The sequence below is a fragment of the Musa acuminata genome, chromosome BXJ1-10 (assembly GCF_036884655.1).
Source record: "Musa acuminata AAA Group cultivar baxijiao chromosome BXJ1-10, Cavendish_Baxijiao_AAA, whole genome shotgun sequence".
NCBI lineage: Eukaryota > Viridiplantae > Streptophyta > Magnoliopsida > Zingiberales > Musaceae > Musa > Musa acuminata.
The window spans coordinates 31,116,300-31,129,440 of NC_088336.1; the positions used below are offsets into that span (position 1 = coordinate 31,116,300).

General features: G+C 40.9%; 2 protein-coding genes and 1 long non-coding RNA gene across 3 annotated transcripts; all 3 read right to left on the reverse strand.

Annotated features, from left to right (window-relative positions):
• Window positions 1-235: 235 nt before the first annotated feature.
• Window positions 236-1,797, reverse strand: LOC135596165 (homeobox-leucine zipper protein HOX20-like). Its single transcript, XM_065088082.1, has 3 exons — window positions 1,401-1,797; window positions 956-1,317; window positions 236-884 (listed from the first exon to the last, which is right to left on the reverse strand). The coding sequence occupies exons 1-3, from the start codon at window positions 1,441-1,443 to the stop codon at window positions 435-437; spliced, it is 855 nt and encodes a 284-aa protein (XP_064944154.1). The 5' UTR covers window positions 1,444-1,797; the 3' UTR covers window positions 236-434.
• A 4,811-nt stretch (window positions 1,798-6,608) lies between these two features.
• LOC135595067 (uncharacterized) lies at window positions 6,609-7,364 on the reverse strand. The gene is made up of 2 exons (XR_010480274.1): window positions 7,291-7,364; window positions 6,609-7,180 (listed from the first exon to the last, which is right to left on the reverse strand). It is a non-coding gene; the product is annotated as an uncharacterized LOC135595067 (long non-coding RNA).
• Window positions 7,365-8,006: 642 nt separating this feature from the next.
• LOC135596166 (dicarboxylate transporter 2.1, chloroplastic-like) lies at window positions 8,007-12,913 on the reverse strand. Its single transcript, XM_065088083.1, has 4 exons — window positions 12,024-12,913; window positions 10,710-11,023; window positions 8,689-9,137; window positions 8,007-8,291 (listed from the first exon to the last, which is right to left on the reverse strand). Exons 1-4 carry the CDS (start codon window positions 12,828-12,830, stop codon window positions 8,176-8,178), a joined length of 1,686 nt encoding a protein of 561 aa, XP_064944155.1. The 5' UTR covers window positions 12,831-12,913; the 3' UTR covers window positions 8,007-8,175.
• Between the last annotated feature and the right edge of the window lie 228 nt (window positions 12,914-13,141).

The window sequence follows — 13,141 nt, forward strand, 5'->3', positions numbered from 1 at the left end:
GGGGAACCTTCGAAGTTGTTCATGGAGGGAATCTTCTTCCATTCCAAGTATCATCAAGATGGGTGTAAACATGGAATTGATTAGGACTGCAGGCATTGTGTGTTTATTAAGGAGACGAAACACAGAAGAAGGAAAACATTGGTGTTGTGTTGGATAATACAATAATTATAATTAAGCTCAAAGAATGAAAGGGGCTCATATGAACATATGTAGCAAAGCTTGTTGGAACAATAAATATGCAACTCATGATTTTTTCTACTGATGATAGAAAGAGATCAAAGTCTTTCTCCTTCTCTTACAACAGCGAAAGCATTTCCTTTTCGATTCTTATTGCAATAATGCACAGTGGAACATTGAGAAAGATTACATAACAAAATTTCCATAAAGCTCCTTCGATTTCAACACATTCATCATCTTCATCATGGCTTTTAGCTCTAGTAGAACCAGTTGGGTGATGGAGTTTGGTCGTCAGAGAAGAAGCCACTGCATGGCTCGACCACACCAAGAAGCTCTTCTATCTTCATGGCATGGTTCTGATGATTGAGTCCTCCGATGGGTTTCAGTGTCCTAAAATCCAAGTTTAGCAACGGCGGCGGAGAAGCCGGAAAGGAAGAGAAGGTGCCGTATCCGATCGCTGCCACCGACAGGATGTTGGGGGCCGACGCCGACGACGACAGCCCTCGAGGGCTGTCGTCGTCGTTCAGGATGGCGTCGTTGAGGACGGCGCTCGAGTCGCTGTCCGAAGACCCGTCCTTGCAGATCAGAGGCGGTGGCTCCTGCGGGGCCGTGGCTTTTTGCTCGGCATCGGACGCCACCGGATCCTCCTTGCCGAGGCAGAAGCTTAGACTCCCGTCCTCGGCCAACTTGGCCCTCAGCTCCTTGATCTGTACCACCGCAGAATCGGATCCATGTACGAGCAATTCGACTTAAACTTGGATCAAGCTCGGTAGCTCACCTCTGCGAGCAGGGACTCCTTGTCACGGCGGAGGGCGTCGCAGTCGAGGCGGAGCTGGTCGTAGCTGGCCTTGAGGGCCGCGTAGTCGTGCTCCAGCTGCTTGGTCTTCCACCGGGCCCGGCGGTTCTGGAACCAGACGGCCACCTGCCGGGGCTGGAGGCCGAGCTCCTGCGCCAGCCTCACCTTCCGCTCCGGCTCCAACTTGTTGTCCACCTCGAAGTTCTTCTCCAGCGCCCTCACCTGGTCCGCGCTCAGCCGGCGCTTCTTGGCCCCCCGGGGGCCGCCGCTGCACATCTCCTCGTCCATGAACTCATCGTCCTCCACCCCATCGATGAAGGGCTGGAACATGCTTCTCTCTTCTCCTACACCAATTCCAAATCAGAAACCAAGTAATTACTCTGTAACTAGAGCAAAGAATTCTGATCACAACACGCATGTCGAGTACCAGTGGGGATCAGATGATCCGAGTAACCGAGCGGCCTCTTCATGCTCTCACAGCTGCTCGATGGTTTCAGAAGAAGTTGCGATGTCCAAGAAGCATACGACACTCGTCACACTCTAAAGGAAGTAGGTAAGCAAGGTTACACACAGCAGCAGTGGGAGCAGCTGTGTGGAGGATAGAGAAAGAGCAGAGGAGGAGGGGGAGGAGAGTCTCTTCCATATCCCCTCTTCTTTCTCCTTCTGACTCATCTCCTCTGCTTCAGAACCCATCAATGGCGAGACATCATCCTGTGGTCTGAATCTATAGTAGTTCTCATAGACCAGTGAGAGAGAGAGAGAGAGAGAGAGGAATGGGAGGGGGAATAGAGAGAGAGAGGTGCTGGAGCTGAAAGGGATAGCGGGGAAGGTGGCAGAACAGAAAGCAATAGATTCCCGGCCTCCATAAATAGAAGAGGTCAAGTGGAGTGTTGAAACCCTGGGGTTGAGTTTAGGGTGACCGGGGTGGGTTAAGAGGCTGACTTGTGTTAGGGGTCGAATGTGAAATGAGAAGCCAAATGAAACTCGTCCCAAATGCATATTCCCTTCCTATTCTATTCTGACCCCTCCAAATTTCTTTTGCTCAAAAAGTCAAGTGTTTTTAGATCCATTTTGCTGGTTTTTTTATTGACTCAAAAACTTTGTCGTGGCCCCCAAATTATCCCTACACGTTTGATCCAACGTCGTACACCCCAACCCTCTATGAAAAGATTTCAAGTATACTCCTTCGACTCTCGAATATTTTAAATATAAAATATATATTTTTTTTCTTTTTCTGAATCTATTAATTATCAGAAAGATCCTCCTCGAACACATCTCGATATATCACAAATCATTAACCCTTCACCGGACTCATTGTTAAATTAATATTTAAGTAATTTTTTTCTTGGATTCATGCAGATCCAAGAAATGATCGAGTCCCTATAAAAGAAGGTATCTCGATTTCACATTTACGGTGAATATTATTATTGGTGCCAAATTTATCTTTCGGGTTTCTTTTCTTGGGTGGCTTATTAAACACACTACAATACCAGCAAACAAATCCCGAGTTTTCACGGTGACGTGCGATACCGACCATTTCAGCAGTACGCACAAAAGGTGCGCGTTCCATCGAATTCAATCTTTTAATACCCGCCGGTCCCATCGGTACCCATCGCGGGTCCACCCGGTGATAGGTGTCTTTTGGTCATTGCCTGGGGTCTCGTGTCAGACTTCACCGCCACACGCGAGCCTGCCTCCCCCGTGTCCGTTGGCCCCACCCCCACCTCCCATGGCCTGCACAGAAAAAGGAAGGGGAAGGAGGAGGAGGAGGCATGCCGCATGGCTACTACCTGTGACAGAGTCCAAGTCAATCATTTTCCGGCAGCTTCTTGTACTGTTCCCCACCGAGAACCTGATACAATGCACGAGGTCCCAACACCTCCCCCCACCCCCCCACCCCCCCCCCCCCCCCTCCTCATGGACGACATAGGTTTGGAAGAAGCGAGATGAGTGGGAGTGCTGCATTGGAATGGAGAAACAAACACCTATCACCACTGAGACAAACACACGCACCTCGAGACATGAAGATTTTTGGATGTTTATTGGGGAAGACAACTGGTGATGGCCATCTTTGCCCTGGCTTTTGGCCACAGTTGTGGTGACACCTCCTCGATCCTATCCGCTTCCCATGACTTGGAATCTCTAAAGCGAAAAGAAAAGGAACAAAAATATTGTGAGAGCATTTCTTTTCGGTTTCTTTGAATAAAGGTGGAAGGTCTACATATACCCTCTTGCTGTCTAAGATACGTATGTGCAAGTCCGATACACAGAAATAGAGGCATCAGAAAAATCATCTAAGAGCTACTGAAAACTATGCTTTCCCAAAGTTAAAAGAACATATAGGAAACAGAAGTGCAATGACCGCTGCCAATGTGAGACACTACACATCATGGGCATGGAAATGTATTGCTCTCCACTCGTCACAACAAAGACGAGGCAATATTAATACTAATAATGTAAGAAAAGTAGTCATCGGAAACAATATGTATATACTGAGATGATGGAGACCATAACAAAAGTTAATATTGAACTACACATTAATTACTCTCGAGGATTCGGACGTTGTCAGCGTATCAGAGTGATAACAAGAGGAAGAGGAAGAAAGAAAATTGCAATTAATTAAGTGATTCGTATTGTTTGATCAGAAGGGATTAGCACTAACCATGCATACTTTCCATAGCTTCCATTAGTTTAATTATTTATAATGGTAAAACTCTAGAAGATGACTGGTCACCTGTGGATGTGAACTTGTGGCTCAGAAGCTGACATGTTGATGGTGGCATGCATACATTTTCTTCTTGTTTTCACATGGGAATTGGTCCATGCACATTTGATTAGAATAAACATGACCTTACGTGGCTTATTTGTCTGTGTATAACCTCGTATTAGCTAAGTCTTGAACTTTTCCTTTAGTATGTACAGCCATGATATCTATCATGTTGTCATGATCTCATGTTTATGCAGCACATCCTTCTTTCTTAGCTCAAGGTTAAAGATTGGATTCATATGAGACTATGAACATTTATCCATCCTGTGGGTAATCTATATCTATGAGGGTTGTCTACAATTTGACATGCATGAACATTTCTATAGTTCCTCCAACAACTCTACTATGCTTAGAAAATATTGATGATTATTTCAAGATAAAAGATGAAAAATAATATAACTTGGTGAATAGAATTTGACATGAATGCTCGGAACAGCAACCAGAAAAGAAAGTTGGATGAGAGAAGGAAATATGTGGTTCCTTTTTCACAGGAAAGGATTGGTTGTGATGTTTGCCTAAAGAGAATAATTCCAGCTTTTGGGACATGCTTTTCCATTGTATGTTCAAAGTGAGAAGGGATTCCAAGGTGATGAAAAAGGAGCTGCAAGTAGGTGGGACATCACCACCATGCAACTCCCATCTGCCCATGAGAACACTAATTTAGCCCTTCCATGTGTTCTCCATTTTTACCAAGCCTAAAACCAGTTTACTGGTTGAATTTTATTACTATGATATGTTGAATTAGGGATCAGCCAAGTCTAATTTAAGAGCCGCATAAATATGACATATGCCATGAAGAGGTCATCAACATAAAGATGCATACTTTTTGGTTTTAGATGGATGAATCCTTCTGAATGGCTAATTCTAATCTGCTCACAGGATTTCTCTTCTTTCTTTCTATCTTTAGTGTAGACAATCTTAAGGTATGAAAGCGAGTGCCACATGTTTGAATTACAACTCTTGTCTTCTGGAATAATATTAATGCTATTCTACCAAGGAAGAAAAATGATTCTGGGTAGGTTAAGTTTTGCCAAAAGGCATCCACAAAATTAGCAGTTTCAATGTTTGAGTTATCACAGAGATGATGATATATATCCTATTATACAAGTGAGCATATAATGTCATTAAATATATGACATGACAGTAAACTATAATGCACACCAATAATATTTTCTAACAAAACATAGCATGGACATACAACTAATAGGCTAATATTGCCATCTCCACCACATCGAACACTTCAATTCTCTGATCTCTTCTAATCATGCTTTGATTGCAACATGCATCCATATTTTCTTTAACCCTCAGTTTTAGTTCAACTCAACCAAATGCAATATATTACATCATTTTTGAAACATTGAATCTTAATTTAAGTTATTTATTTTCCTATCCAGAATATATCTATTCTGAAACCAAACAAGACAAACCACTGCTATACTTGCAACTCCCACCGACCCTCTTGTACTGCTACATTCATCCACACGATATACAAACCACCGCTTCTATTGCAGCTATAGTTGTCATCAAAACAGAAGACCTGCAACTAATAGATTCTATAGTTTAAGATGCTAAGCATCTTCATCTGCTTCTAATGGGGAAGACTCTACGATGACATGATCTCAAGGGCCCACTACTGGGACCCCATCCCCTCTCTTTGATAGTAGCTCTTCATTGCTTGGGCAAAGTGAAGTTTGAGTCAACTTACTATTTGATCTCTGACCCCACACATTGTTCCATCAAAACGTTGTCTCTTAAGTATTTTAATATGTCCATCAGTGCTACCATCAGCTCCTTCTCCAGTTTCTTCCATTAGACACAGGTATAGGGTTGTTGGACCCCAAACCAAGAAGTGCTACTAGCAAATCAATTCCTATCCTGTAGGAGACCCACATCAAGTTGACAATTTTCACATGCCCTTATAGTGAATTATCTTTAAGGTCCAATGCATAATGATGAATGTTGACATAAATACTTAATACTTATTGCCTTAGTGAATCCATTACTGACGATCATATGGCTAAAAGGACTGTATGTTCTACATCATAAACGGATCAAGACAAAACTTGTTTATATAATCGAGTATCATGCTTTACTTCATGGGCAACAGTTGATAGTGATGTCCAATATTGATTGCTAAAACTTATCTGTGCAGGTCTTGCTTTGCTTGCTCTTATCAGATGTATAAAAAGCTGCTATAGCATATACTATCTTTTAACGCCAACTCATGAAGGATGAACTTTGAATAAATACTTATTGCAGTACTACATGCACAGTCCACAGTCATATGGCTGGAAAAAAACTATCTGTTGTATGTATATCATAATGCATCGAGATAAACTTGTTTATATCATCTAATGTGATACAAGACTTCCAATTTAGAAAGTAACATGCTTCATTTCACGGACCACAACTAATAGTGACATCCAATATTGATACTTGAAAAAATTATTCGCGTAGGATAAGATCTCTTAGTGGTGGGGGGAGGTCTTTGCTTGGCATCAGAAATAACAAGACTTAGTGTCTCTAGGTTTGAATATTTTTCTACGGTTATGTTTTGTTCAAAGCAATATTATTATTAAAGCTGCCAATCCAATCCTTAGTCGAGTAAACAAATTGTATTGCACTGACCCTACGTGTATAAATGTTCTCTATTTCTTTTATTTAGGGGAATACATGTTTGAATGATGTCTTCCTTAATTTTTACTGAACAATAGATACATGCTATCTAACATATTCACTTTTATTATTTATTTATGTTTGACAAAAGAGTACTCTCAATCCTGCTTTTGGGTAATCCTGAATTTATATGCAATCAGTCTAAAATCCTCATTAACATTTTGCCTCCCTTGTTGAAATTTAAGATTAAACTCAGCTAAACTCGCATCAATTAATAATATGGTCAACAAAGAAAAAGAAAAAAAAAAGAAGATTTCATGGAAGAGAATAACCGAGAGGAAAATGCACATTTCTCTCATACTCACGACTCTTCAAGATGGCGACCAAAGGGAACAAAGTTGACGTGCACAAACGATTCGCAAGCAATCAATTGCAGTCAAGTTCTTCCCAATATCTAAAGCAAGTGTAGGAAAGCGATGTGTCTTTTTTGCTTACCTTTTGGTAGAGCCTATGGGAGCACCCAACCTAGTCGGCTCCTGCACAAAAGGAAAAGCCAGGCAAATTAGATAAAGAAGGAAAGATAAAGCAGGGAGGTGGTGTGCTGTTTTGAGTCATGACCTTAAAGCCCAAAGAAAGATGTGGATATTTGGGGCTATCTTTCATTTCAAAACTCGCAGGTGTCATGATTCACATAAAGTAGCATGCTAAAGGTTTCCTGAGTGCTGAGAACTTTAGGAAAAGCTTAGCCAATATAATAAGGTGTGCTAGGAAGTAGAATCCCATCGTGTCTTTCAGGCTTAAGCAAACTCTTCAAGGTTTATCATCTATAGAGTCACAGCTGCATATTTTTAGTATCTTAATCCCTCCTTGGGAATGGTACAGATGATCAATCATAGATAAGTAACTATGCAGATACCAAATGAAACCCACTAACCTTAGTTATCGTTTGCAGAGATTCAGCACCAACTCCTTTAAATGCCTGGGACAAGAATAATCATAGTACTCACCTGGATAAAGAGAAAATTTCTGAATACTGGTTTACAGAAAATCTACACAATACAGCTCATGATGAATCTTTGGACGTTTCATAAGGATGAGCAGGCTTTAACAATGTCTAAATGTTATGATGAATCATGAACTATGTAACAAAGTTCTTGGCACAGAAAACTGTAGAAAACCTGCAGCCATTCTGAGCAGTTTGTGCAAACTCGATATACAAGGATTGGTTTGAAACATGTGACAACTTCCTCTGACAGTGTAATTGAAAACTTATGATGATAATGGTAATAATAATCATGATGATAAAATTTATGATGAAAATCATGATACTTTTACCTATGGTAATGATTAGTTCATCATATGTGACCTTTAGGGCAATTGGAAAGAAGAGAAGGATGAAGTTTGTTATATATCACGGCGAGACAGAGAACAACAGTTTATGAATTTAAAGACTATGGTTCAAATTACCAGCATTTGCAATCACAAAAAACTTTCTCCCTGATCTGATCTTTCCATGACCAATTGCATTGCTGAAAAATAAATGTTCCATCATACCGATAAAGACATAGTTGGACATTGACTTCAATTTCAGCAGTGACTTACAACTTCACGGATAGTTAGTGATATAGGGATATGACAGAAACATTAAAATGCCTAAAAGTGCAAAGAAGTTGTGAGATCCTTTCAATTATCAAAATTTTGGGACCAGAAAGGCCAATAAGAAAGAATGAAAAAGTTTCTCCAGAACAATTTAAGACAAGGAGAGATGTCTATGCTTGGTGCAACAGGAAACACTTTCTTGACTTGCAGCCTACCAGCCTCAGTAAAGTCTTAAAAACTTCCACCAGAAGGTACCAACAACTCCCCACATGAGGGCATTGATCAAAGCTACAATGAAGCCCAGCCTGAATACGTCGGGAAGCTCAACGTAACCCGCTGTAGAGAAAAGGCAAAAGAAAGCACTAACTTAAAACAACTTATAACATATAGGACGTGTAAATGAACTTTCGTATGAATATTATTACATACTCAATCAGACAGTACCTAATCATTATTAGGGGATTCAAACAAACACAAAAGAAAAGCTAGAGTACCCGTTCTCTGCCGCTAAGTCAAAATATATAATTTGTTAAACATTCTTTTCATGAGATTTACCAACCAAACTATTTGTACATTCATTTTCTATTCCAGTTTTGTTACACTTTTCGAAATAGTTTTTCTACTGTTTTTGCAATTCTGTTACAGCTTTGGATTTCAGTATTTATTTTAAAAAAGAAAAAAAAGTCAAATAACATAACTGCAGAGATTTATACAGGGAGAAAGAAGAAAGTACCTCCATAGTAGACAGCAGCCTGACCACTGCTATAATGTGTCAATGCACCAAAAAGATTTGTATTGTATGCCAAAGCAAGTGCTGCCAACACACCAGGAACACCAGCTGCCAAATGCATGGCAAGAAATGCAGAGTATAGGGCTCCTACATGACCGGTCTGACTTGCAAATAAGTAATGGATCAAGAAGTAGGATGCTTGAAGAACACAGAGAGCTGCAGGCCAGCTCAGTGAGAAAGACTGAAGTAACTTGGCCACACAGTTGGACATCCATGTCACTATCCCCAGTTTGGTCAGCTGACCTGCCATTCCAACTAGAACTGCAAACCAAGCCAAGGTGTCCCATGCAGACTTTTCACTTAAGCAGTCATCCCAATTCAGCACACCCAATAGCAAAAGGATGGATAGTCCAAGCATTGCTGCAACAACACTTGGTATTCCGAGGGCATCTCTACACACCAACCATTTACTTAAAAATGAGAATCATAGTAGAGTAATGCAGCAAAGTAACATAAAACTAATGACCACAAGCTAAAACATGCATGGAGGATACTGCATGCCGCTAAACTTGATCGCAAGATCCGTGAGGAAGCTTAAATTTAAAATAAACTGAATGAAAAGACATCAAGTGAGAAAATTATCACTGAGATTTCCAGTTCCATTTTTCCTGATAATCGTCAATATTTTCACTTATCCATTTGGTTCGTGTTATTATACATTTTCCAATTTCAGAATCAATGAAGTATCTCCAGGTCTTCATATAAAAGTGCATACATGTAATTTATGTGTTTATCCACACGTTTTTCTAACACTAGTTTTGTGACATAGTAAGTGCCCTAGATCTGTATGTCCCTATATCTGATCTTAGTGGGAGAAACATGCATAGAGAAAGAAGCTTGGGACTATAAACACCTCATCAAAACCTTGGACACAGATATGTTAAAATCCCAGACAGAGCAAAAGAAAAGAAGTTGGCAAGACAACCCTAAAAATGAACATCCTCAGCTTCCACATTACTCATTTCAGCATCAGCAGCTAGAGAATGGACACTTCTTATTCATCCAAAGAGGCAACAATTTTTATAAAGCAGGAAAGACATGAAATTTTTTTTAAAGGTAAAACATGAAATTTTGAGTAATAGATAAAAAACAATCTACACATGTCAAGTCAAATCATCTTCGTAAACTAATCATTCTTTGTGGCAGATGAACAACTTAATTATTTATGTCTGCATAAGTTAACAGAATTAGTTTGGACTCAGAATATCATTGTGTGACTTACCAAAAAAAGAATATCATTGTGTGCGATTATATACAACATCTTCCGTTACAACTAAGGAAAGTCAGTTAGGGTCATTAGAAAATCATTCACATTCATGCAAAATTGATTTAGGCACCAAAAAAAAAAAGTGTCCATGTCCCCTTTTGAGAAGTTTTATGTGAACTAAAAAAATATTAGGGAATGGAAGTGATCGGATCTCTGAACTGAAGCGAACTAAAGTTTTCCAATTTTATAAGCCTAAATGAGGCAATAGCAGGGAAAATTAAAGTCTATATTTTGTTTTCCATAGAATTTTAATTATCTGCAGTCTCTTTATCCACTATTTTTTCTAATCTCCTTTCCCTCTCCTATCTCTTTCTTTTTAATCATATCATCATTATAGCTGTCCATGCTTCCCTTGTACCTACAATTTGGACACTGAAAAAACTGAATGTCTGCAGATTATGTTTACCTGTATGTAAGCATAGCCCCAGCGGAATCAAAATCATTCAAATGCTACGGCACTTGAGTCTCCGACATTACAATTTTTATCAAGAACATTTCTAGGTAACATTTTAAAGGCATTACATGGACAAATCCCAGTTGCATTTGGACAAGTTCTATGCTCATATAAAGTCAAACTGTATGTATTATGTGCTTAAAAATTGTCACCAACACATTAGCCCACCAACAGAGATGAGCAAATTTCTTGTAGAAATAAAATGAAAACTTCATAAGCAAAGCACTGATATAAGTTGCTTACCCAAAGACCCACAATGAAACTGCAAGAACCATGGTCACGACCATCGCCCATTCATTTGTTGTGACAGGTCCCATTTGTTCCAGCTTTTTTGTGGCCAAAGCCGGTGCATCTGGTGTATCCTTTACTTGTGGGGGAAAAAGTTTATATAGGATAAAGGGAGTAGCTAGAAGAGAAACAATAGCAGGTAAGCTTGCAGCTTTAAACCATGACACCCATGGACTAGAAATCCTAACGCCAAGTTCCTCGGCTAATTTAAGACACAACAGATTTTGAGCTGCAGCAGTTAGGAAGAGGGCACTTGAGTTACCAGCTGACTGTATGCACCAGAAAAGCAAGGTGAGTCATTATACTTATAAGATAAGATGAAAGAAAGATAAAAAGTGAGTTGACTATGTTTTAGTTGTTTAGGGTATTAAAAACTAGGATAGAGAACAATAAGGAAGAATGATGATGCTAAGATGAGTATAATTAATTTATACGGTGCTAACATGGAATAAAAAGAATGTGATTATCAGATGCATTTATCAAATGGAATATATCCTCCTAGTGCTGGCAAAAAGCAGACCTGTGCTTGAAGCTCCCACTGATATAGAGACTGGGAAAGGAGCAGATCAATGGAAAAAAGTTCAATTTGCATATGCTGTTTAGAACATAATCTTCAGTTCCGACGATTGGTTATATTTATTTCCTTGGTTCCAAAATAGACTTAGGCTTTTCTGGATCAAGCATGCAGTCCCATTTATAGATTTAACATGATCAAGGAATTATTAATATCACTAAATAGATCAACTAATATTTCAGGCAGAGCGAAGCTCCAGTTTATTAAACTCTATATATCAAAGATTGAGGAAAAATTGTTCTTGAGTGACCAGAAAATCATGAAAGCACTATATTTTCAAGGAATTTATCTGAAAAATATTGACAAAATAATAAAAATAGTTTTTTATTTTTTGTTGTCAACAAGTTTCCCCGTACCCAATAAAATTAAGAAACAAAGGAACTAACTGTTGTTAAGAATATCAGAAACATTTGAATAGCTAATGCGTGAAAACAGTCAATTTCTTCGGTGTTTGACTTTCAAGTCGACCTTCTATAATCTGTACGTTCTGATCTCTTCAGACGCTAGAACAAGAAAAATATACGAACTAATAACATATTTGTGCAAGATTTCTTTAACACGTAATAGGTTGTTGTTAGCAAATATTTGACCACAGTTTAAGTTTTCCGTTAAAAAACAGATAAATCACCATTTTCGTATTCGACAATGAAGAGGGAAAATGGGGAGGAAACACCGAACAAAGAAGAGACCCAAACCTGGAGCTGTGACATGATTAGGAAGGACCCCAGCTTTCCAGCCGATTGATCCCCGGGTTTACTCCCGGATTGGAGGGACAAGGACTTGATGATAGGCAAGAAAACCCCGCCGGCTCTCGCAGTGGTGCTGGGCATTGCGGGGGCAATGAAAGCCTCGCTGATGGTAAGCCCATATGACAGCCCCAGTGTACTTCTCCCTAGCCATTTAACAAAGTACGTCGCAATCCGATCTCCGAGGCCGGTCTTGACAAAACCCCTTGCGAAGAAGAAAGAGATCACGATTAACCAGATCACCTCATTCGTGAACGCCCCGAAGGCCGCCGAGAAGGTTAGGGTCTTGGTGATTATCGAGGCGGTGAGACCGATGAAGGCCCAGGCACCAACCGATAGAGGACTGAGCACCAGGCCGGCGATGGTTGACAGGAAGATGGCCAGGAGCTGCCACGCCTGCGGCGTAACATCTACGGGTCTCGGGACGAGGAACCGCACGGCAAGACCAATGGCAACGGAGATCGCGAAGGGGACGGGCTTCGCCCCCTGAGTTGGCTGCGGCGACGCCGACGGAGAAGCTGCCGGATTTAGGGCAGCGCTAGAAGGCGAGGAGGACGCTCGAATGGGGGAATGGCAGCGTTTTACAGGGCGGAGGCGGAGGGGATTGGGTGAGAGGGGACGGACGATGAAGGAGAGGGCCGCCGCGGAGGGAAGCGGGGTGGATCGGAGAGCGGATACGGGACGGTGGCGAAGGATGGGAGTGGAGCGGATGGAGAGAGGGGAGCCGATGGGGCGGGAAAGGGCGGAGCTCTCCATGCGCGAGGGAGCTCAGCGAGAACGACGCAGATACTAAACAGGGGGTGAGGAAAAACGCAACGAGATCTCGTCACCGCGTAGTCGAGTCGAAAGCGAATCGGTTATTGCATTCGGATCACACGTTGGCATGACGAACAAATGTAGATTAAAGGACTCATCTGAGCCGTCACACGATTCCGTAGGTAGAATCTCAACCAACCACGACACCTGGTGTTCTATGATTGGATCTTTAAACTTCTGCTTGCAGGCAATCCGCACACCTGATCCGTCTTGCTCACAGGAAGACAAAATGAACGTAGCCAACCAATTGT

Coding starts and splice junctions, on each gene's coding strand:
- LOC135596165 (XM_065088082.1), bottom strand. CDS start 1,443: ATGAAGAGGCCGCTCGGTTACTCGGATCATCTGATCCCCACTG. Junction 1,318..1,400: donor GGATCATCTGATCCCCACTG/GTACTCGACATG, acceptor GAATTGGTGTAG/GAGAAGAGAGAAGCATGTTC. Junction 885..955: donor AGGAGTCCCTGCTCGCAGAG/GTGAGCTACCGA, acceptor GCGGTGGTACAG/ATCAAGGAGCTGAGGGCCAA.
- LOC135596166 (XM_065088083.1), bottom strand. CDS start 12,830: ATGGAGAGCTCCGCCCTTTCCCGCCCCATCGGCTCCCCTCTCTCCATC. Junction 11,024..12,023: donor TAATCATGTCACAGCTCCAG/GTTTGGGTCTCT, acceptor TGGTGCATACAG/TCAGCTGGTAACTCAAGTGC. Junction 8,292..8,688: donor GGCTGCTGTCTACTATGGAG/GTACTTTCTTCT, acceptor TTTTCTCTACAG/CGGGTTACGTTGAGCTTCCC.